The 25582-nt window shown below is 42.4% G+C and overlaps 1 protein-coding gene across 5 annotated transcripts in view; it reads right to left on the bottom strand.

Annotated features, from left to right (window-relative positions):
- LOC140186954 (voltage-dependent calcium channel subunit alpha-2/delta-1) overlaps nt 1-25582 on the bottom strand; it is a 747581-nt gene that overhangs the window by 482789 nt on the left and 239210 nt on the right. For all 5 annotated transcript variants that reach the window (XM_072241811.1, XM_072241809.1, XM_072241810.1 and 2 more), the window contains exon 4: nt 18814-18873. In XM_072241811.1, the coding sequence (XP_072097912.1) occupies nt 18814-18873 (60 nt within the window). The remainder of the gene's footprint in view (nt 1-18813; nt 18874-25582) is intronic.

The following is a 25582-nucleotide window of genomic DNA, read 5'->3' on the forward strand; positions in this document are numbered from 1 at the left end:
TAAATTTAGCTTCTCGCACTACTCAATTCCTTTCATGAAGACATAAAGTTGGAGCTAGGTTAGGCCTCTGTCCTTTCAAGTCTATGACCAATCCCCTCAGTATCATATTCTTTTCTCCTCATACATTTTGATGCCTTTTTGCACCATAAAAAAAATCTATATTTGGTGACTTGGCTTCCCCAGACTTCGGTGGCAGATCATTTCATATTCCTTTACCCTCAATGAAAGTTCTCCTCAGTTCAATTCTAAATGTCCTACACCGTATTCTGAGAACATGACTTTTTTTTTGTCCCTCCCAGCCAGGGAGTGACATCCAGTGTGTCGAGGACTGACAACATTTTGCAAGTATCAATGAGATTCTCTCTCATTATTACAAACTCTTGCCATTTTAACCTCTTCTCATCAAGGAATCAAACTGGTGAATTTTTACTGTAGTCTCTCCATGGTAATAATATCCTTTCTTGGGTAAGGAGGTAAAAGCTACATATATTGCAGGTACAGTCAAGTCAAGGCTCTGTAACTGACTCCCATACATACAATGAAGCCCAACACACCATTTGCTTTCTAAACTGATTGCAACATACATTGTTTGGTTTTAATGGCTAGTGTACAAGAACACTTAGACAGCTTTGGAAATCAGTACATGTATTTCCTAATCTCTCTTGCCATAGAAATAAAACTGTGGCTCTATTTTACCTATCTAAATGCAAAACATGACATTCATCCACATTATGCTGAAGTTCTGCCCAAATGGTGGCAGTTTCCGGTAAATTGTCAGTGTGCTCAGACATAGCAGCTTCTCCAAGTCCAACCAAAGGTATAATTGTTCGCCATTACATCTTTTTTTACAATCACAAGACCCTGTTGATGTTAAGAACATCAGGCACTGCAGGTCTACCCCGTCAGCAAGTTGCCCGATAGCACTTGGAGCTGGATTAGTTGTATATCATGTCTTAGACCCGTTTATTGTGAACACAAGATCCTGTTGGACATTGATAATGTAGAGTACAACAAGTCCGGTTCACTGGTTCATTGGCGAGACTGACAGTGGAGGAACTCTATAGTGTTAATTGTTGCTCAGACTAGGCCCTCATGCCGCGGGATCGCCTGTTTCAGCCACCCGGGGTGGAGTCGCTGGAAGCAGTGTGGCATGCTAGGGGTGGTGACTGGTCTCTCCCATTGGTGATGCCCTTCAGTGTTCACTCGGTGGAAGACAAGCTGGACTATGCTGGTCTGTGGCAGCACTAGCGCATGATGAGGAACTGCTACATGCTTGTTCTTGCAGAAACGTGGCTCCATGACAATATCCCATGCACCATCAGTCTACAGGCCATAACACTCAGGGACTTGGGTTATCTTGGTTTTCTGTGACTGTATGTTTACCCCTGAACCATCAGGCTCTTGAATTTCACTCAACACTGAACTGTTCCCACAACCTATAGACTCACTTTCAAGGACTCTTCATCTCATGTTCTTGACATTTATTGCTTATTTATTTATTTTTATTTTTGTATTTGCACAGCTTGTTGTCTTTTGCATGTAAATTGTTTTTCCATCGTGGGTGGGTTTTCAATGATTCAATGGTGTTTCTTTGTACCTACAGTGAATGCCTGCAAGAAAATTAATCCCAGGGATGTACATGGTGACATAGACAGATGTACTTTGATAATAAATTTACATTGAACTTTGAACTCTGTACTCCTATCGCTGTTTTATATGCTACAGTACATGTGCCTTGTGCTGAGCGTGACCTTTGGTGCTGTGGTTTGCACCCAGAGGAATACTGCTTTCCCTGGCTGCGCTCATGTGTTAGTTAAATGATAATTAAACTTGAGCTTGAACCTAATCTGCCACTATTTTCTCTCTTAATGAACTTGTGTAATTATTCTGAGCATCTTCCACATAACTCCAAATCCTACCCACTTCATGTTGTCAGCAAACAGAAATACTACACATCAGTTCTGTTTGTAGTACTGATGTGAGTACTACACATCACTGAGAGGTGTTGTGAATTACTGGGGCACAAGCACTCATGCTGCAATGCCCCTCTCATGTCATCACCACTCTGAGAAAGCCCCATTCGATCCTCCTCTTTTCTACCTCTCAGACAACTTTCGATCCACACCAGCACAATAACCCAATTCCATGTGTTAATTACAAACAAGAGACAATCTGCAGATGCTGGAAATCCAAGCGACACACGCAAAATGCTGGAGGAACTTGGCAGGGCCAGGCAGCATCACTGCAAAAGAGTACAGTCGACGTTTCGGGCTGAGACCCTTCAGCAGGGCTGGAGTAAAAAAGACAAGGAGTCAGAGTTAGAGGTGGTGGGGGGGAGGAAGAAACACAAGGTGATAGGTGAAACTGGGAGGGGTGAAGTAGAGAGCTGGGAAAATGATCGGTGAAAGAGATACAGGGCTGGAGAAGGGGAAATCTAATAGGAGAGGACAGAAGCCCATGGAAGAAAGAAACAGTGGAAGGAGCACCAGAGGACAGGTAAGGAGTTAAGGTGAGAGATGGGAAAGGGGATGGGGAATAGAGAAGGAGGGCAGGGACCATTACCAGAAGTTCAAAAAATCAATGTTCATGCCATCAGGTTGGAGACTACCCAGTCAGAATATAGGATGTTGCTCCTCCGACCTGAGTGTGCCTGCATCGCGACAGCAGAAGAGGCCATGGATGGACATGTCGGAATGGGATTAGGAAGTGGGATTAAAATGGATGGCCACCAGAAGATCCCGTCTTTTCTGACGGGCAAAACGGTGGCCCGAATGACATCGGGTCTCACCAATATACAAGAGGCCACGCCTGGAGCATTGGATACAGTAGATGATCCCAACAGACTCAAAGGTGAAGTGTCGCCTCACCTGGAAGGGGCCCTGAATGGTAGCGAGGGAGGAGATGAGGGGCAGGTGTAGCACTTGTTCCACTTGGAAGGACAAGTGCCAGGAGGGAGATCAGTGGGGAAAGATGAATGGACGAGGGTGTCGCTCCGATCGCTGTGGAATGCAGAAAGTGGGGTGTTGGAAAAGATGAGCTTGGTGGTGGGAACCTGTTGAAGATGGCAGGAGTTACGGAGAATTATATGCTGTTCATGAAGTCTGGTGGGGCAGTAGGTGAGGATAAGGGTAACCCTGTCCCTGGGGGGTGGCGGGAGGATGGGGTGAGGGCAGACGTGTGCAAGATGGAAGAGATGCGGTTAAGTCCTTCTGTCCTCTGCTATTAGATTCTCCCTTCTCCAGCCCTGTATCTCTTTCACCAATCATCTTCCCAGCTCTTTATTTCACCCCTCCCAGTTTCACCGATCATCTTGTGTTTCTTCCTCCCCTCCCCCACCCTCTAACTCTGACTCCTCATCTTTTTCTCCACTCCTCGGGTCTCAGCCCAAAACGTCGACTGTACTCTTTTCCATAGATGCTGCCTGACCTGCTGAGTTCTTCAAGCAATTTGTCTGGGTTCCATGTGCTAATTAATTGCTTATGTGAGATTGCTATCAAATTCCTCCTGAAAATCTAAATACACAACTTCCATCGGTTCTGTCCCAGCTATTCTACCATCTATAGCCTCAGAAAACTGTAATAGACACACCAAACACAATTTCCCATGTTTAACTCCATGGTTGACTTTGGCTAGAACCTTTAACCTTTTCTCCCACCTTTTGTAACAGACCCTACCATTTTCTTCACAACTGATATGAAATTAACCAGTCTGTAGTTCCCAATTTTTTTTTTAATGTAGTGAGGCCAAATTTTCCAGCTTCCAAGAACTACTATATATCTATGGAATTTTGGGAAATGGCAACCATTGCATCCACTGTTCCTACCTCCTATACCAGGCTGGGATACAGATTAACAGTCCCAAAAACTTGCTCTTAACTCTGCTCTTAAACGCATCTTCCCCATTTCACGTACATCTGCTCTCACTCCATCCTCCCGCCACCCCACTAGGAATAGGGTTCCCCTGGTCCTCACCTACCACCCCACCAACCTCCGGGTCCAACATATTATTCTCCGTAACTTCCGCCACCTCCAAAGGGATCCCACCACTAAGCACATCTTTCCCTCCCCCCCCCGCATTCTGAGGGAATCGCTCCATACGCGACTCCCTTGTCCATTCGTCCCCCCCAATCCCTCCCCACTGATCTCCCTCCTGGCACCATGTAAGCGGAACAAGTGCTACATGTGCCCTTACACTTCCTCCCTTACCTCCATTCAGGGCCCCAAACAGTCCTTCCAGGTGAGGCAACACTTCATCTGAGAGTCAGCTGGGGTGATATACTGCGTCCAGTGCTCCCGATGTGGCCTTTTATATATTGGCGAGACCAGACGCAGACTGGGAGACCGCTTTGCTGAACACCTACGCTCTGTCCACCAGAGAAAGCAGGATCTCCCAGTGGCCACACATTTTAATTCCACATCCCATTCCCATTCTGACATGTCTATCCACTGCCTCCTCTACTGTAAAGACGAAGCCACACTCAGGTTGGAGGAACAACACCTTATATTCCGTCTGGGTAGCCTCCAACCTGATGGCATGAACATCGACTTCTCTAACTTCCGCTAATGCCCCACCTCCCCCTCGTACCCCATCTGTTACTTATTTTTATACACACATTCTTTCTCTCACTCTGCTTTTTCTCCCTCTGTCCCTCTGACTATACCCCTTGCCCATCCTCTGGGTTTCCCCCCCTTCCTTGTCTTTCTCCCCGGGCCTCCTGTCCCATGATCCTCTCATATCCCCTTTGCCAATCACCTGTCCAGCTTTTGGCTCTATCCACCCCCTCCTGTCTTCTCCTATAATTTTGGATCTCCCCCTCCCCCTCCAACTTTCAAATCCCTTACTCACTCTTCCTTCAGTTAGTCCTGACGAAGGGTCTCGGCCTGAAACGTCGACTGCACCTCTTCCTACAGATGCTGCCTGGCCTGCTGCGTTCACCAGCAACTTTTATGTGTGTTGTTTGAATTTCCAGCATCTGCAGAATTCATGTTGTTAGTCCCAAAAACTTGTTGCTTTTAGGAACATAGAACAGGACAGCATAGGAACAGGCCATTCGGCACACAATGTTGTGCAGAACCAATTAACCAGTTAGTAAATGCCTAGGTAAACTTATCCCATCTGCCTACACAATGTTCATAACTCTATTATCTACCCATTACCTGCTTTAAGAGCCCCTAAGTGCCTCTGTTCTATTTGCCTCCACCATAAGCGCATTCTAGGCACCCAAAAGGCACTTTTGTCCTGAGGAAAAAAACATGGCTCCCGCCTATCTGTGCCCCTCGATCTTATAAGCCTCTGTCATGCCTCTCCTCAGCCTCTGTTGCTCCAGAGAAAACAACACAAATTTAGGAACATAGAAAAATGGAGAACCTTCAGCACAATACAGGCCCTTTGGCCCACAATGCTGTGTCGAACATGTACTTACTTTAGAAATTACCTAGGGTTACCCATAGCCCTCTATTTTTCTAAGCTCCATGTACCTGTCCAGCAGTCTCTTAAAAGACCCTATTGTGCCCGCCTCCACCACTGTTGCCGACAGCCCATTCCACGCACTCACCACTCTGAGTAAAAAACTTACCCCTGACATCTCCTCTGTACCTACTTCCAAGCACCATAAAACTGTGCCCTCTCGTGTTAGCCATTTCAGCCCCGGGGAAAAGCCTCAAATTATCCACACGATCAATGCCTCTATTTGTCTAGATTCAATTGGATATTAAAAACAGAGAGATATGGGTGCAAAATATAGGCTGAAGATTTGGATCAGGGTTGAAAACATAGATGTATTTTTAAAATTTGGCTGATTTAGTAGATTACTAGTACCATTTTAAGTACCACTAATTTATCCCGTAAAAGAGTTGGGATGTCATGTTACAGAATGGTGATTAGGCTGCAGTTGGAGGTTTTTTTGGCTCAGATGACCAAACATGACAGGAATTAAGCTGGAGAGGTTGCAGAAACTAGCCATGAGGACACTGTCTGGATTGAGTTATCAAGAAAAATTGGAGAGGCTTGATGCTTCCTGGGAAGAATGAGGGTGAGAGGTGACAATGACAATGGTATATAAAATCATGAGGTTTATAAAGGGTAGAGAGTCAATATAGAGTTTGTCTAAAACAAGAGGTCATAGGTTTCAGGTGAGAGGGAGAATGTTTTAAAAGGGATCTGAATAGTACATTTTTTCACACATGGTATGTGGCATCTGGAATGAGCTGCCAGAACAGTAACATGAGTTAGGAGGCATTTGGACAGGTGTTTAAACGTTCGGGGCACCGAGGGATATGGAAGTAATGCAGGCAAGTGGGATTAATATGAATAGGTGTGATAGTCTGCAAAAATGCAGTTGTCTGAAGAACCTGTTTCAATGCTGAACAACAATATGACTGATTTCATTTTGAACATACGCTCATTTCTTTATATTCCTTCCTTTTAATCAACTTTGTTTCCTCAGCTTCAAGTAATTTCCACTTGCTTCCATGAAAAAGGATCAAGATATTTGCTTAATCGTGCTGCTGTTTTCCTACTCTTCATCATTTCTCGTGCTTCTGAGGAATGTGCACTTGCCTTCGTTGACATTTTTTACATTCTTGTATAAGTCTTTACACACTACTTCCGACTGCCTTGTGAATTCTCTTTCAGACACCATTTTCATTTATTCGTTTTATCAATCCCTTGATCCATTCAGTTAAAATTTCCAAACTACTCCCAGTCTTCAGTCTTGCTGCTTTCACTGACAACTTTATCAAATTTCTCATTGGATGTAATGCATCCTTTAACTTTTGTTAACCCTGGTATTTTGCTGGTTTTCTTCAGAAGGAATGCACCTAAATGAAGCTCCTCTATCTATGGTAGCCAACTCAGTTCAGATGCCATCGAAGTTTCCTTTTGTTTAGATTCAGTACCCTGGTCCGGGACTGATCTACTTCACTCTTCATCTAAAGAAGACATTATGTTGCAGGCACTCTTCATTGCAAGATCCTGTACTACAGGAGTTTTAGCTCACCCCTTCTCATTTCTCCTCTAACCCCCCTATTTGAAGCCATCTCTGCGACTGTTTGGAAACACTCCCACTTAACTCTGCCTCCTTGACTTTGAGCCAATAATCTCTCCCACTCTTGCATCGTTTTCAAAATCAAAAGTGTTACTGACACGAAGTGTTGATTTATGGCGGCAGTACAGTGCAGGCATGACAAATCATTATAAGTTATGACAATAGATAAGTTATGATAATAGATGAATAGTGAGGTAGTGTTCATGAGATCATGGACTGTTCAGAATCTGATGGACGAGAGCAAGAAACTGTTCCTAAAATGTGAAGTGTGGGACCTCAGGCTCCTGTACCTCCAGCCTGCTGGAAGCAATGGGAAGAGGGTATGTCCAAGATGGTGAAGGTCCTTCATGTAGATGCAGTTTTCTTGAGGTACTGCCTTTTTCAGATTTCAGCCCCACTTCCTACCTCCTTTAAGGTCGGCCTTAGATCTCAGCACTCAAGTCTCAGTCACTCCCATGAACAGATTTCCTTCTGCTTGGTATACAGTTTTCATTGAACAGATGGATCTTAATTTTTGTTAAAAATACAAGTTAGTGCTTCTTAAATTATCTCAGGGATCTGGAAAAGGGAAAGAAGAGAGCTAAGGCCATAGAAGGCAAAAAGATCTGACTAACTGGAGGACTGGCCAATGGGCTACCAAAATCAGAGCTGAACTTTCTAGGCGCTGCTTGAAATACTGTACAAAGCAATTTTAAAATGTGTAAAAAAATAAGCAAAAGTTCCCTCTTTATTTCCCCGACTCTTCTAGGGATTTGGTAGATGAGCTTTGAAAGCAGATTACCAGGGTGCAGTTTTATTTGTTTTAACACACTGAGAACAATGAAGATTGGAACTCTGGCCAGATACTAAAGACAGGATTTCATTGATCGCAAATGTGTTTTTAATGTCATTATTTTACATTAGTAATAAAGACAAATATGTTAAATTAAGGGACTATTAAAAGGAAAGATCTTTCCTTTAAGCACATGGGAAATATTCTGTAACTGAAAGATTTCCGAAGCTTCTGCTGGGACAGACATATGATCTCAAGGGAAATCTGAGTCAGTTGTCTTTCAACATTATTGTTCCGTCTGTACATCTGTACATCAAAAATCAATAACGATAAATATTTCAGTGAAAGAATCTGGATTATTTAAAGTAAGTCATGTCAGCTATGGGTGGTTTATAGTATAGCATGTAGCTTAAAAGTGCCAGCAATGACTCCACTTGAGGTAAGAACTATTTTGAGTATAGGGCATTCACTTGAAACGTTGACTGTTTTGTCTATCTTCACTCAGTGTCATACCTGTTCACTTACCTGCTCGTTAATGCAAGTATCAAATTAGCCAATCATGTGACAATAACTCAATGCATATAAGCATGCAGATACGGACAAAAGGTTCATTTGTTGTTCAGACCAAACATCAGAACATGGAAGAAATGAAACCTAAGTGACCTTGACCATGAAATGATTGTTGGTACTCGATGGGTTGTTTGAGTTTCTCAGAAACCGCTGATCTCCTGGGATTTTCACACACGACCATCTCTAGAGTTTACAGAGAATGGTGAGAGAAACAACAGACATCTTGTGAGCAGCAGTGCTGTGTTTGAAAACGCCGTGTTAATGAGACAGGTCAGGGGAGAATGGCTAGACTGGTTCAAGTTAACAGGAAGGTGACAGTAACTCAAATAACCACATGCTACAACAATGGTGTACAGAAGAGCATTTCTGAATGACTAACTCATTGAAACTTGAAGTGGATGGGCTACAGCAGCAGAAGACCTCAAACATAACGAAGTGGCTACTTTATTTGGTACAGAAGATATCTAATAAATTGGCCAATGAGTGTAGATGTTGTTGGGCCTTATGACTATTTCTAGTATTTTTGCCTTTTATTTCACCATTCTGCATCTGAGATTACTTTTGCATTTCAAACTAGCCTACTGTCATCGGGAGTGATTCATGTTTAACTCACTCCTGCTTCCGTTTAAATGCTAGATTGCCCTGATGAAATTTTGTGGGGCATAATTAAATCTTGAATCATCATAACTTTGTTTGCAATAAAGAAGCTTCAGATAAAGTCTTTTTCACAATTGTTTCCATGATCAAAGTTGTCTCCTTGAATTGCTGCCTTTCAACCATTGAGATGATATGGGAATGTTGTACAGGAATATTTTCAAGAGATTGCCAGCTCATTGGCAATATGCATCGGTGCTTTTGACAACTTGGATGTTCTGGAATTCACCCATCTTCCATTCAGTATATAAGACACTAGATACATTTGTGATATGAATCTATATTATCTATAAACTGGAAACAATTGTAATGGGTAATTTGTTCATATTTTTCACACTTTCCAAGATACAGTGAAAAAACTTCATTTTGAAATCTATGCAAATAACATGCAAAACAATGTACAAGGCAGTACAAATTTAAGAGCAATAACAAAATGCAGAATGACACAAGTACAGATAGACAATCAGGTACAAGAACCTGATTGGGTGATCAAGTGTCAAGCGAATGAGAGCAGTACTATGAGAATTAAAGAATGAAGATTGAGGACCCGAGTCGCCCCAACCACAAACTATTCCAGCTGCTACCATCCGAGAAACAGTACCGCAGCATTAAAGCCAGGACCGAGAGGCTCCAGGACAGCTTCTTCCACCAGGCCATCAGACTGACTAATTCATGCTGACACAATTGTATTTCTATGTTACATTAACCGTCCTGTTGTACATACTATTATTACAACTTACTATAAATTGCACATTTAGACAGAGACATAACAAGATTTTTACTCCTCATGTGTATGAAGGATGCAAGTAATAAAGTCAATTCAATTCTTCACACAACAGCTTGGCAATGGCCTGTTTTGTTTTCAAATGTTACATAATTGTAGGAAATGCAAAATTATATTTAAACCATACTGTCATAGTAAGAATCTGCCAAGTTTTTAATATATACACACACACACACACACACACACACACACACACACACACACAGTGCCTGTTAAAAGTATTCATTTCCTTTGGAAGTTTTCATGTTTTATCATTTAACAACATTGAATCACAGTGGATTTAATTTGGCTTTTTTGACACTGATCAACATAAAAAGACATTTTCGTGTCTAAGTGAAAACAGGTCTCTGGAAATTAATTAATTACAAATATAAAAACACATAAGTATCCCCCCTCCCCCCCCCCCAGTCAGTATTTAGTAGTTGCACCTTTGGCAGCAATTACAGCACTAAATCTATGTGGATGAGTTTCTACCAGCTTTGCACATCTGGACACTGCAATTTTCCCCCATTCTTCTTTACACAACTCCTCAAGCTCTGTCAGATTGCATGGGGATCAGGAACGAACAACCCTTTTCAAGTCCAGCCACAAATTCTCAATTGGATTGAGGTTACAACTCTGCCTTGGCCAACGCCAGGGCATTAACTTTGTTGATTTTAAACCATTCCTGTGTAGCTTTGGCTTTACGCTGGGGGCCATTGTCTTGATGGAAAACAAATCTTCTCCCAAGTTACAGTTCTCTTGCAGACTGCATCAGATCTTCCTCCAGGATTTCCCTGAATTTTGCTGCATTCATTTTACCTTCTAGCTTCACAGCCTTCCAGGGCTTTCTGCGGTGAAGCATCTCCACAGCATGATGCAGCCACCACCATGCCTCATGGTAGGGATGGTGTTTTTTTGATGATGTGCGGTACTTAGCTTACGCCAAACATAGTATTTCATCTGCTGGCCAAAACGCTCAATTTTGGTTTCATCAGACCATCATAGAACCTTCTTCTAGCTGACTGATTCAGAGTCTCCCACATGCCTTCTGGCAAACTCTAGCTGAGATTTCATGTGAGTTTTCTTCAACAGTGGCTTTCTCTTTTCCACTCTCCCACAAAGCTGCGACTGATTAAGCACCCGGGCAACAGTTGTGATATGCACAGTCTCTTCCATCTCAGCCACAAGCTGTAACTCCTCCACAGTTGGCATAGGTCTCTTGTTAGCCTCCCTCACTAATTTCCTTCCTGCACGGTCACTCAGTTTTTGAGGACCGCCTGCTTTAGGTAGAGTTACAGCTTGCCATATTCTTTCCATTTCTTGATGATTGGCATAACTGTACACCAGGGGATATTCAGTGACTTGGAAATTTTCTTCTATCCATATCCTGACTTGTGCTTTTTAATAACTTTTTCACAGAGTTGCTTGGAGTGTTCTTTTGTCTCCATGGTGTAGTTTTTGCCAGGATACTGACTCAGCGGCATTTAGACCTTCCAGATACAGGTATATTTTTACTACAATCAATTGAAACACCTTGACTGCACACAGGTCTCCATCTAACTAATTATGTGACTTCAAAAACCAATTGGCTGCACCAGTGATGATTTGGCGTGTCATATTAAAGGAGGATGGATACTTATGAAGTCAATTATTTTGTGTTTTATATTGTAATTAACTTAAATCACTTTGTTTTGAGAGATCTGTTTTCACTTTGACACGAAAGCGTCTTCTTCTTTTGATCAGTTTCAAATAAGCCAAATTAAATCCATTGTAATTCAATGTTGCAAAGCAATAAAACATGAAAACTTCCAGGGGTAGTGAATAATTTTACTGTAACTGTAAGGCACTGTAATTAAGGAAAACATCACATATAGAAGAACAGCTGATATGCAGCCTCTCTTGAACACATCCACTCTCCTATCCTTTCCAGACCATGGAATTCTTGAAATTGTTTATTCATATTTAAATGACAACCAGTCTAATGCTATAAGATCCTGTTGGCCTCACCACACATTCCCAGTTCCAAACAAAAACAGAAAATGCTGTAAATTTTCTGATCAGAAAACATCTGTGATGGCTCAAATAGTGAAGTTATCTGAATAATTATTTCCTATTTCTAGCATCTAAATAGTGTTTATAAGTTCCAGATATACTGAACTAATGCTCTCAACTCAGTTGAGCAAATATGAAAGGCACAGTTTGGAGTAATATATATATAATAAATTCAAGTAATGTTCAGATGTTGGCTTGAGGCTACCAGCTAATAGGTTATTAAATTTAGAAACCACTGGGTGTTCTTTTGAATCAGTCATTCCTTTTGTTTCCTTAAATATAATATCTGAAGTAGAAGACCAGGCAATTTCAGTTGAAAAAGTCACAGCACATAGAAAATAAGAGGAGGAGGGATGAGACATTTATTAACCATATTTCATTTTGTGATGGACAGAATTAAAATTAACTTGATGTTGAAAATACTCCATGAATCACTGCAAAACTTTAGCACCATTGGCTTCTTTTTGTTCAGTTAGTCAAGTAACAGAGATGTTGAGTCAACTGCAGCCTTGTTTTCCAGCATTGAGCCACGAAGGGGCTTTGCTTAACAAACACACTGAACTGAACTTATCCAAAGCACAAGATGGTTGAGATCTTTTTATCCGACACACATCCTCATGAGGGAAACGTGACTAGCATTTACCTTTTGCTTAAGCAATTCTTCAGCTCTCTTTTTCTAAGCGAAGAGCAAACATTTTTGCAGTAGCTAAAGAATGCACAAATCATCAATTCAATATGCAGAGGAACAAACTGAAAATAAAGAAAAACAAGAGCCCAATCTGCATTAGCTATATAGGATTCAGCCCCTGATCTCAACATACCAAAGTAATAACATTCTGTTGTATGCCACTTTCACATCAGAGACCCAAATGTCACTTGCCGACTGAGGAGAGATTGACGTGCGATACAGATCGTCACAGACGTCCGCACAATTGGTGTAGACAAAATATGATTTAAAAAATCAAAGATTCATATTCAAAAAGGTCAGGCACTCTGTAAATATAAATTTAAAAGCAATCTTATAGAACACAATGTACAAGTATATAATATTACCTTATATACTGTACACGAGGAAATCTGCAGATGCTGGAAATTCAAGCAACACACATCAAAGTTGCTGGTGAACGCAGCAGGCCAGGCAGCATCTCTAGGAAGAGGTACAGTTGACGTTTCAGGCCGAGACCCTTCGTCAGGACAAAGTGCTGTTAAGACTAAGTCCTGACGAAGGGTCTCGGCCTGAAACGTCGACTGCACCTCTTCTTAGAGATGTGCCTGGCCTGCTGCGTTCACCAGCAACTTTTATGTGCGTTGTTGTTTCCATTACTTTTTGTAAGCTTTTCCATTCAAAGGCATAGGTGCTTCCATACTAGGCCGTAATGCAACCAGTCAGTATATTCTTCACCGCACATCTATCAAAGTTTCTCCACGTTTTAGATAACATGCCAAATCTTCGCAAACTTCTAAGAAGGTAGATGCACTGCCATGCCTTCTTTGTAATGGCAGTTATGTGCTGGACCCAACACAGATCTTCTGAAAACATAGCGCCAAGGAATTAAAGTTGCTGACTCTCTCCACCTCTGATCCCCCAGTGAGGAGTGGTTCATAGACCTTCAGTCTTCTCGCCAATAATCAATTCCTAGGTCTTGCTGACATTGAGTAAGAGATTGCTGTAGCACCACTAGGTCCCTCTGTTCCACAACATTCCTCAGGGCTTACACATTTACTATACAAGTCCTACCCTGGTTTGACTTCTCAAAATGCAACACTTAACACTTATTGGGATTGAAATCAATTGCCAATCCTCAGCCCAATTACCTAGTGGATCAAGATATCCCTGTAACTTTTGAGAACGTTCTTCACTATTCACCTATTTTAGTATCAACTGCAAACTTACTAACCATCCAAACAATTTCTACAAATAAGGAATAAAGGTCCCAATACTGACCTGCGCAACAACACAGAGACCTCTGGTTCAAGAAAGAACCTGTAACAATCACTTTTTGTTTCTAAACATTAAGCCAGTTCTGTAATACAATTAGCTACCTCTCCCTGGATCCCAGGTGATCTAACCCTCTATGCTGGTTTGCCATGTGGGACCTCGTCAAAGGCCTTGCTAAAGTCCATTTGGATAACTTCAACTGCCCTAACCTCATCTATTGTCTTGGTTACCTCTTGGAAAGAGAAAAAAATTGCCAGACTATTTCCCTGCACGAAGCTGTGCTGACTGTCCCATGTTATCCATCCCAAATCTCCTGGACCTGATGGAAGGCACCCTCAGGTTCTGAAGGAAGTAGCTGGAGAGATTGCGGAGGCATTAACAATGATCTTTCAAGATTCGAGAGATCCTGGCATTGCACCTAATGACAGGAAAATTGTAAATGTTACTCCGCTATTTAAGAAGGGTGGGAGGCAGCAGAAAGGAAACTATAGACCTGTTAGCCTGACATCAGTGGTTGGGAAGCTGATGGAATCGATTGTTAGGGATGAGATTACAGAGTACCTGGAGGCACATAACAAGATAGGTCAAAGCCAGCATCGTTTCCTGAAAGGAAAATCCTGCCTGACAAACCTACTGCAATTTTTTGAGGAAATTACAAGCAGGGTAGACAAAAGAGATGCAGCAGATGTGATGTACTTGGATTTTCAGAAGGCCTTTGACAAGGTGCTGCACATGAGGCTGCTTAGCAAGGTAAGAGCCCATGGAATTACGGGGAAGTTAGTAGCATGGGTGGAGAATTGGCTGATTGACAGAATTCAGAGGGTGGGAATAAGGGGATCATTTTCTGGTTGGCTGCCAGTTACCAGTGGAATTCAGAGGCGTCAGTATTGGGACTGCTGCTTTTTACATGTATGCCAATGATTTGGACTATAGAATTAATGGATTTGTGGCTAAATTTGCCAATGATACAAAGATAGGTGGAGGAGCAGGTAGTGTTGAGGAAACAGAGAGCCTGCAGAGAGACTTAGATAGTTTGGGGAAATGGGCAGTGAAGTGGCAAATGGAATATAATGCTGGAAAGTGTATGGCCATGCACTTTGGTGGAAGAAATAAACAGGCAGGCTATTATTTAGATGGGGAGAGAATTCAAAATGCAGAGACTTGGGAGTCCTTATGCAGGGTACCCTAAAGGTTAATCTTCTGGTTGAGTCGGTGGTTAAGAAAGCAAATGCAATGTTGGTATTCATTTCTAGAGGTGTAGAATATAAGAGCAGGGATGTGATGTTGAGGCTCTATAAGGCACTCGTGAGACCACACTTGGAGTATTGTGTGCAGTTTTGGGCTCTTTATTTTAGAAAGGATATACCGATGTTGGAGAGGATTCAGAGAAGATTCATGAGAATGATTCCAGGAATGAAAGGGTTACTGTATGAGGAATGTCTGGCAGCTCTTGGGCTGTATTCCCTGAAGTTCAGGAGAATGAGGGGGGATCTCATAGAAACATTGCAAATGTTAAAAGACCTGAACAGATTAGATATAGCAAAGTCATTTCCCATGGTAGGGGAGTCTAGGACAAAAGGGCACAACTTCAGGATTGAAGGACATCCATTTAGAACAGATGTGCAGAGAAATTATTTCAGTCAGAGGGTGGTAAATCTGTGGAATTTGTTGTCTCGAGTGGCTATGGAGGCCAAGTCATTGGGTGTATTTAAGGCAGAGATAGATAGGTTCTTGATTAGCCAGGGCATCAAAGGGCATGGGGTGAAGGCAGGAGAATGGGGATGACTGGAAGGATTGGATCAGCCCATGATTGAATGGCAGAGCAGACTCAATGGGCCAAATGGCCTACTTCTACTCCTATATCTTATGGTCTTATTAGACCAAGTCTATCTAAATGCTGGTCAACGTGTCCCTCAGAATTCACTCCAGTAACATACCTATCACTTACATCAGACTCACCAACCTGTCTTTGCTGCCCCTCTTAAATGATGGACCAGAGCAGAGTTTCTCTGACTGACCACCCTCAATCAAGTTCAGGTGAGAGGAAAATTGACCAGAACAGATTTGCCCTGTTTTTTTTTTGTGGACATAGAGGAAAAAATTAGTTTTTCCATTTATCAAGCTGAAGTCTGCATTACAGCTATACTTGAAAAGCCCGGGCAGAGCAGGGTTTGGATAGTGAGTGGTTTGTTGTGAAGGGCACACAGATAATGTGGCATATTGTGCATTGAGCTATTTCTCAGTATCCAGAGGGATGAAAGGCTTCTGTGTAAGTGCAAACCCTGTAAGGTGATTGAGACGGATCATCCTCTTTGCATCTGAGTGAAGATGTTGGCAAAGGATGAACTCCACCATTGCTGAGGTTGTAAATGATTATGGGGAGTCTCTTCTTTCTCCTGCTGGATAGTTAATTCACAACCAGATATGACATGATCCCATTTATATGTGAAATTGTGTTATTGATGTCCAGATGATTGGAGATGAAACTATTCAGCATTGCCATTTTCAATGAATTCAACACTACCCAATAACTCAGAGATTAATTAAATTACCAATCTTGACACAGTTCCTACTCTTCCACTTTGACTGTTATCACACATTAACTTTATGTACTGTAAAGTTTATATTTGTTTCCAATGTTACAAACAACACCAAACACACTGTTCATTAAAGCAGGCACCGTGAAAGTGAGTCCAAATCTCCAAAGTTAGTTGAACCTCTCATCTAGATTACAGTTATGAAACTATCCATTATTCTCATTGCAGCATCTGCTACATTCTCCTCAAGCTTCATCTTTTGCATGTTTAAAATTCCATCCATATCTATTATCCATTGATATTAATTGTAAAGAATATTAAAGAAGGACTCATTCACATGCATACGCGGTAAGCGGCAAATTCCCTCAGCATTTTCTTGGTCTGAAGCCAGTCCATCAAATGAAAGTTTAAATTGGCTACCAGGCATCTTTCTTTGTAGAAAGAGAAAAGGGAAATAAAAAGACAGTAGACCAGATGCTGAACACTATTGTGGTCTGTGATTACACTGAAACAAGAGCACACAGCTCTTAGACATACCATGGGATCTTTAGGATTTTCAGGACACCCAATCACCCTCTTGTCTGTAGAGTTCAAGCCCACCACCTGGTCTTTTTACTTACGGTTATAGACATGCAGTATCAAAGTAAGATGAAAGGGGTGGTAAGATTAGGATGACGTAGTGCAGGCTCCAACAAAGTTCTGGATATAGTAGAAAATGAAGTTCGACCAAATTAAGAGCCAGGCTGAATCGGAAAGGTTGGGTTCTGGCTGAATTGAGGCAGCGGGGTCCAGGCCCCAGAGCATTCCAAAGCAACTGAACCCAGTGCTTTGATGATTAGGCACCGGGCCTGATTGGGTGTCGGGGCCCGAGGCGAGGGACGGGCCAGCTCAGCTGGCTGCTCCGCAATGTTTTCTCAGCTCTGCGCTGAACTACGGGTCTCGGGCTCTCTTTCTGGACTTCAGTTCAGAATGCCACTCGCTTACAGCTATTGTTTGCATAATTTGATTTGTTTTTTTTCTCTTTTCTCTGAGCATTTGGGTGTTTGGCGGTCCTTTTATAATGGGTTCTTTTTGTGTTTCTTTATTTCATGGCACTTGTGAGGAGACAATTCTCAAGGTTGCATAATGTATAAATTAATAATAAATGCACTTTGAACTTTGAAGACCCCTCAAATTCCCTAAAACACATGGGTAGACCTGATAATATATCTACTTAATAAATATTTTTGATTTATTTTATTGTCAGTAAAAATCACAAATTGCTGGTGAACAGGGATGGCCAAGGTGGAGGTGCGGAGTGAAGTGATGATGGCACTAAATGGCGACTCCTTCGTTTACATCTTCGGAAACAGCTCTATTTCCATCTTTAATCTCTCTATTTTTCCCTTTCAGGGTTCTTTTGAAGACACTGAACTGGAGTTACACACTGACTTCGGTTCTTTGCGGGAATGGGACCCACTCTCGGGGTTTCACAACCGGCCATGGTTCAGCACACCAAGGGCTCGGCCTAAGGGTTCGGCTGGCCTTTGGAGGCCTAGGATCTCGGGGTTCTGGAGACGGGTGGATTGGAGGTCAGTGTCATGGCAGGAGACTCGTGTATTGTCGGGGGGGTTGGAAGATCTACGGCTGTGTGCCCAAAGACTCGAAATCTTTGGGCACAGAGTTCAAAAAAAGGGACGTAATGGACTTTTAACATCGTAACCCAGCGAGTCTCTCCTCTTGCTGTGAAATGGAGACACCTCTTCTCTCTTACTAGGGAGAGAGTGAGCCTGTCGCATGTCGAATACTGGGTGAACAATGTAGTCTTTGGAGTACTGCAAGTCTGTGTCTTTACTGTTGCTTTGCTCATGCTTGAGTGCTCGGCGATGGGTGCCAATGCTTTTTTTTTTGCCAGTGGAGTGGGGGGGGGGATTGTTGCTGCCGCTTATGCGCGGGAGGGAGGGGAGCTAGGCAGGACTTTGGGGTTCTAACATTTAACTGTTGTTCATTCTTTGGGGCACTCCTCTGTTTTCGTGGATGTTTGTGAAGAAAAAGCATTTCAGGATGCATATTGTATACATTTCCCTGACATTAAATGTACCTTTGAAACCTTGCAGGAAGAGATAAGAACCTGGCTCAATTGAGAACATCAGGACTGAACAAGAATATGAATCAATTGCTTGTTGTTCTGACTTAGCTGGTTAATTGTTAAATGTAAGGTCTTTTTTTCCCCAAGAACTATTTACTAATCAATGCAAAAGTTGTAACAACAAAAACTTGGTTAGTATTAAAACTGTCACTGCAGCATGGATGGATGACAAAAGCCTGGTCGTGGCTCAGGAGCTTTAACCAAACTGAAAGGTACAACGGAGAAAAGCACAAATTTTCAGTTACTATTCATTCTGTTCATCAGTTGTGGATCTCCACCATTCTCTCAGGAAGATTGATGCTGAATCCCACCTGATAGGCTATGAGACAAATGGAAGAATTTGGCCTTACCGCAAACTCTTCTCTCCAGGTATGCTTTTGCTGAAATTCCTCTGCTGCTGTTGCAAGTCTCTGTAAGCAGACAAACAAAGTATTTCATGAGCTTTTTCATTACAGAACGTATTTTATTCTCTGCAGTTGTAAATTCACCTCTATGCACCTGTTATGTGCTTATGATGCTGCTTCAAGTCTTTCATTACACCTGTGCATACATGTCCTTGTACATATGACAAACTTGACTTTGAACTCTAAAACCAGAGGCTGGATATACTTTTTTTTGTCACAATGGCCACATATACCATGTTTGCAAATAAACTTACTCCCACAAATTGCATCATCAACACAAGTATTTTCTGAGTGATTTCAGTGGTTAAGCTGCCTCTGCAGAAGTCAGTAAAGGTGTAACTATCATTACTTTAACATTATTAATTGAGCTCCTCAGCTCCATCCAAAGTAAGTGGAATTTCCCGGTGGTCAACCATTTCAAATCCTGTCCCCAGTCCCCTTTCCAACACGTCGGTCCATGGCCTCCTCTTTGGCCACGATGAGGCCACTCTCAGGGTGGAGGAGCAACATTTCATACTGGCAGCCTAGTGGTTAGCAGAACGCTTTACGCTATAGGCGACCCGGTTTCAATTCCCACTGCTGCCTGTAAGGAGTTTGTACGTTCTCCCCGTGACTGCGTGGGTTTCCTCCGGGTGCTCCGGTTTCATCCCACTGTCCAAAGACATACAGGCTGGTAGGTTAGTTGGTCATTGTAAATTGCCTTGTGATTAGGCCAGGATTGCAGGGCGGCGTGGCTCAAAGGGCGGGAAGGGCCTATTCTGAGCTGTATCACAATAAATAAACAAACAAACTTCCATCTAGGTTGCCTCCAACCTGATGGCATGAATATCAATTTCTCCAACCTCCAGTATTTCCCCTCCCCCTTCCCTCTTCTTCATTTCCCCACTCTAACCTGTTATCTCTTCACCTTACCTGCCTATCACATCTCCCTGGTGCCCTTCCTCCTTCCCTTTCTCCCCTGATTCACTCTTCTCTCCTATCAGACTCCTTCTTCTATAGCCCTTTTCCTTTTCCACCTAACAACTCCCAGTTTCTTACTTCATCCCTCTCCCCATCCCACCTGGCTTCACCCATCACCTTCGAGCTTGTCCTCCTTCCCCTCCGCCCCACCACCCAACTTCCTCTCTGGCATCTTCCTCCTTTCTTTCCAGTCCTGATGAAGAGTCTTGGCCCAAAATGATGACTGTTTATTCATTTCCATAGACGCTGCCTGACTTGCTGAGTTCCTCCAGCATTTTGTGTGTGTAGTTTTTACATAGAGCCTTCAGGCTAGATAGTAACACTGGGACAAAGATCACCTTGAAAGGAGAAAAAGGTTTTCTCTGTCCACTGGAGCTGTCTGACCACCTTGTGCTTTTTGCCAGATTTCCACCACCTGCAGTATTCTGTTTTTGAAGTGGAGCTGCGTGGAGGGCAGTCAAAATAATGGTAGAGAAGGAAACGAGTTAGTCTGCTGGAGGAATTGCAGCAAAATATAGAATAGTTTTTCACGGATTTAAGAGGTCATTTTGCTTCTATTAAAACGTAATGTATGCCGGCATTATTAAATTAATAAGAAGCTAACATGCCAACAAAAAAATCAGCACCTCCACTTAATAAACCTTCAAAAAAAAAGTCATAAATTTAGATTAGTATTGGTATCACTTTTATTACCAGTTTGGCCACTCGGCATTAAATTCAGCAATTTTCAATAACTGGATTTCCAGAGAAATAAGGGAATGAGTTACTGTGCCAGACTAAAAAGGTATAACACAAGAGAGAAAGACTTGCATTTTTATGCCCCTTACATATTTCAGGAGGATACAACAAATCAATGTTTATACGGATTAATATTTAAATTATCAGTATTGGTCTGGCTGCAAATCTGCACACAGCAAAAAATTCCATAAACAATTATATGAATAACTCACCCTCTATTGATGGTTTTGGTTGAGAAAATAATGAAAAACTCTGAGGGATGCCTTGGGAGCTCTCACATACACTGGAGCAGGCACTGGGGGGTTCGCTTTCAATCTGCAATTTTGAAGCTACCGCTTTCAACGCCGCAATATAGAGCAACAAACTAATTTTACTGTTAGCTTGGAGTAAAGGAAATCCCCTGTAGAAAGTCTGAACTTTCGCCACCATGAAACTTTCAATACTGCCACTCTCCGCCGACATGGTCCAGTACAAACAACAGAATTGCCTCAGACAATATTGCCACGTCATAAGACTGCATAAAAAATCCTTGCCAGTATTCAAAGTCAATTAATTTCCAGATCTTCTGATCAACTTTGAATCGTCTGATTTATCTGGTCATTCATTCCACTTAAAGTAGCTTTACATCACAGTTTGACCAGCATGTCCACCTATATATCAGTCTGCATACTTCATCATTTACTGACTTAGAGCACCATCAGATAAAAGCAGTCACACAACATAGAACAATACAGCACAGGGCAAGCCAGTCAGCCCACAGCGTTGTGCTGATCTTGATACCAAACTTCTCCTAAGTCCTCCTCGTGTACCGTCCATCTCCTTCCCGTCCCTTCATGATGTGTCTAAAACCCTCCTACTTCACCACACCACATGATTCCTCTACCGTCCCTACTCTACACACCTACTACTCTCTGCCTAAAAAAACGTGCCCATCACGTCACTTTTAAACTTCTGTCCCCCACCCTTCAACATTAAAAGCATATCCTCTAGTGTCTGATGCTTCAATGCTGGGGAAAAGATTCTGACTGTCTACTTTATCTATGCGCCTCAGTTTTAAAAAACACTATTAGGTCTCCCTGCTAGTCTCTAATGGTCTATCAATCGAACTGTTTCAGGTGGTGGCGGTGGGAAGTGCAGAGAAGAGGGAGGTATAGAGTTGACTTGTTCAAGTTTAATTAGCATTCAGCCATATAGGAATAAAGGCAAACAAAACAGTGTTCCTCCATGGCCAACAGCACACAACACACTGCACATAGCACAAGTACTACAAATGGTTACATTTCAGAAAAACATACAGTCACAAAGAAAAGGATATAGCCCAAGTCCCTGAGTGGGATGATTCGGAACTGATGGTAAGTTGGCCTGATCCAGCTTGTTCATCAACCGAGTGAACACTGGGGGGCAGCACTGAGCACACACCGGCGAGCAGCACAGATGGGCGGGGCCAGACCCAACCCAAGTACAAATTCCAGCACAGGCTCTCCCACACTTTTTTATACAAAACTATAAAAGTTTATTTACATCACAAATACACAAGGTGCAAACATTCAATATTTACAAGACAGTGAGTACACTCAAACACTGCCCCAGTGTCTCCTTTCTTGAGTGACTGCAACAGTTGATCCCCCAACCTTAGCTCAGTCCTCGCCACAACCGAGGCACCGACGAACCAGTGAACCAGACTTGCGGTATTCTACGTCCCCAATATCCAACAGGGTCTCGTGATACAATAAAAACATCCTGAAAAGTGATTCGCACTACACACCATCCAATACAAGTCCAGGCGACTACACAACAAGAGTATGCAATAAGTCCAGCTCCATCACTACCGAGCCACTTCACTGATGGGATCGTCCTGTAGCACTCGATGTTCATAATATCCAGCAGAGACTTGCAATCATAAAAAAGACATACCATAAGAACAAATACACTCTTAATAGGACCTGGAGTGGCCGCTGCATCTGAACGCACCGCCATTTTACCGGAGGAAAGATGCTGCTGATTGGTTAAAAATAAACCAAGATGTCACGCTGCTCCCTCTCTCCTAAATTTCCCATTAGAGAGACAGCCTGTTGATGGTGAGTAAGTGTCACAGACCTGCGTACAGAGGCAAAGCCACATGAGCACAGGAATCTTCACCAGTTGCTCTGTTATTACTCAAAGCAAAACAATAAGTATGAGTGTCAAGGCAAATGAGCACCAAATTCAGCAAAACATTGCATACTATATCTTTACCTTTAATCAGCTCAATACGTATTCCTCAAAGACTGCACTTTGTGCGTCAACATTTCTGACTGAAGTTCACAGAAAATCATTTCAGCAGTTCTATTGTGAAAGACCTTGATATTTTGAAAGGTTCAGCTAGCATTTGATAGTTAATGGATTCTGCTATTTGCTGGACCAATTATCCTTCATATTTTTAAGTTTGTTAACTCATTCTTGCTCCTATAAACATAAACAGGAAAAGTATCCTGCTATTGATCAAACCCTTAGTAACACTGACATATAGAGAAATCATGGGGTCCGGGTCCACAGTGGCTATGCAAGTGGATAAGGTGGCAGAGAGGTGGATGGCATTGTTGCCTTCGGTGGTCGGAGAATATAGAGTAATGAAATCATGCTGCAGCCGTACAAAACTTTAATCGGATCACACTTGTGTGCACTTTTAAAACGATAGTGGAGAGGGTGCAGAAGTAATGCTGCTTGGATTAGAGGGGATGAGAGAAGAAATATTTTGTTCGCTCAATCAAGTGGCAGAATCCATTGCTTCTGACTGATGGGCTTGATGCGTTTCAAACCAAGAAGACAGAGCTCCACGGTAGGCTTCAGGCCCTGGAGCTTTGATCAATGAAACAGGATTCGGGGCAGGGTGGAGAGAGGCTGGCAAGTGCAATTCCAATTGTCCACTTGTTGCGGATGGAGATGGCTGCAGATGGTCTTTCTATACGCAGTGACGTTGTACAAGAGGGAAGGTGGACAAGTGTGATGGAGGAAGAAGCTGGAAACCTGACAATCAGTGGAAGCAATTCCCTCTGTTCTGGCCCAGAAACAGAGCTTCAAAATATTTACCCATGTTTCCTTACGACACAGCAGGAGTCTATTCATTCCATCAAGCCCATGACAACTGCCAAAGCTTTGTCATCAATCTATTTTCCTGAAACCTCTTGAATTCACTCTTCAGTTCCCTGATTCTCCGACCACCAAGGAGTAACTTACAATGGCCAAATGGTCAGGCAACCAACATATCTTTGGGATATGGGAGAAGACTCACACAGTAACAAGAAAAATATGGAATCTCCACATGGAGCTGAGCTATGAAACACCTGCACTACCCTCTCCTTAATGTTGTCCTTTCTGATACTAGGCTTCTCAATGCTCAGCTGCAGTGAAATGGATTGGTTGTCTTTGCTCCTTTCTACTTCTCAGACAAATTTGCTCCCTCATTATCCTTTCTATGTTGATCACAGTGATCAACTGTGTTGTTCACTGCCTTAAGTTTCACCTGTATTTCAGCAAATACTATACAGATGTATCTATGAAAAAATACTGTTGGTGCCATTGGCAAGCATTTTGTCCTGCTTCCAGCAAGATTTTTTTCTCTCAGTACCTACTCTTTTAACATCAACTCTGGAAGGTTTTGTATCAAGGTAGGTACAGTCATCCTTCAGCCAATAAAAGTAAAGCCAAGGGATCCAGGGCTTATGTTAATTTGGCAACTAGGATTTATATCTGTCACTCTGTTGGCTCAAAGACAAAACTTGCTCCTAGAAATAAAAATTGTGTTCAGTAATTTGTCTAAAGATCACAGAACCCAAAGAACTTGCTTGTGAGGCAGCTTAAGATAACAAAGTAACTAATGAAGCAACACCTAATATTCTGGGTAGCTTCCAACCTAATGGTATGAATATTGATTTCTCCTTCTGTGAACGAAACTACACGCCCCCCTTTCTATTCACCACTCTGACCTTTTATTTCTTTGCACCTGCCTATTACTCCCCCCTGCGTCTCCTCCTCCTTCCCTTTCCCCATTGTCCACTCTGCTCTTCTATCAGATTCTTTCTTCTCTGGCCTTTGACCTTTCCCACCCACCTGGCTTCTCCAATCACCGTCCAGCTAGCCTCTCCCCCCGCCCCACCACCACCATTTAATTCAGGCATCTCCCGAACTTCCCTCTTTCCCTCTCAGTCCCGAAGAATAGTCTTGGCCCACAACATTGACTGTCTATTCTTTTCCATGGACGCCTCCTCACCTGCTGAGCTCCTCCAGCATTTTGTGTCTGTTGCAATGAAAAGATAGATTTTTGTTTTTCACTCTGATTGTGGGTCAGAGTTTACTGTGAAGATCCTCTGCAGCATTTGAAAACATAACGTGAACAAATGCACTTATTTCACATGCAGGCATTCAACGCATGCAAAATAAATCCTGCAAGAATTCAATGTAAGCACCTACACTGTCTTCAAGTAGCATTAGAGGTAAAAGTATTCAAGACGCAGCTAATGACATACATTATTGCCTCCTCAACAGGGAACCTAACTCAGCCAAGTTTTTTTGGTGATCTGCTCAAGGAACACTCAGCATCAAGATATCCCTAAGAAAGGAGAGGAAATAAATTAGCTCCCTGCACTACAGGATGACCAGGCTTGGGCATCACACAAGATCCGCACTTGACATTTTTGGGCTGCACTATACTTAAATCTAATTTTGGAACTCATCTTTTGGGGAGTAATTATCAGGTCTAACTGCAATATATGATGCCTTGATTAAAGTTAGCCCACACTAAGTAATTTCAATAAAGATGTTAATGATCTAATTAGCATACTCATTTGGAAGAACAATTTTGCTCTAATGCTCCTGGCTGGCATTTCCGATCATGTTGTCCTCATCATTTTTGATCGCTATTGTTATTACAGTTCTTGCAAAATATATCAGCGGAAGCCCATGGGGGAAATTGAGCTGTGTCAGGATACTGCTGCATTCCTTCTTTAAACACTGTTCAAAACCAGCCTATGCCAAGGCA

Source organism: Mobula birostris, chromosome 23, assembly GCF_030028105.1.
Source record: "Mobula birostris isolate sMobBir1 chromosome 23, sMobBir1.hap1, whole genome shotgun sequence".
Lineage (NCBI taxonomy): Eukaryota > Metazoa > Chordata > Chondrichthyes > Myliobatiformes > Myliobatidae > Mobula > Mobula birostris.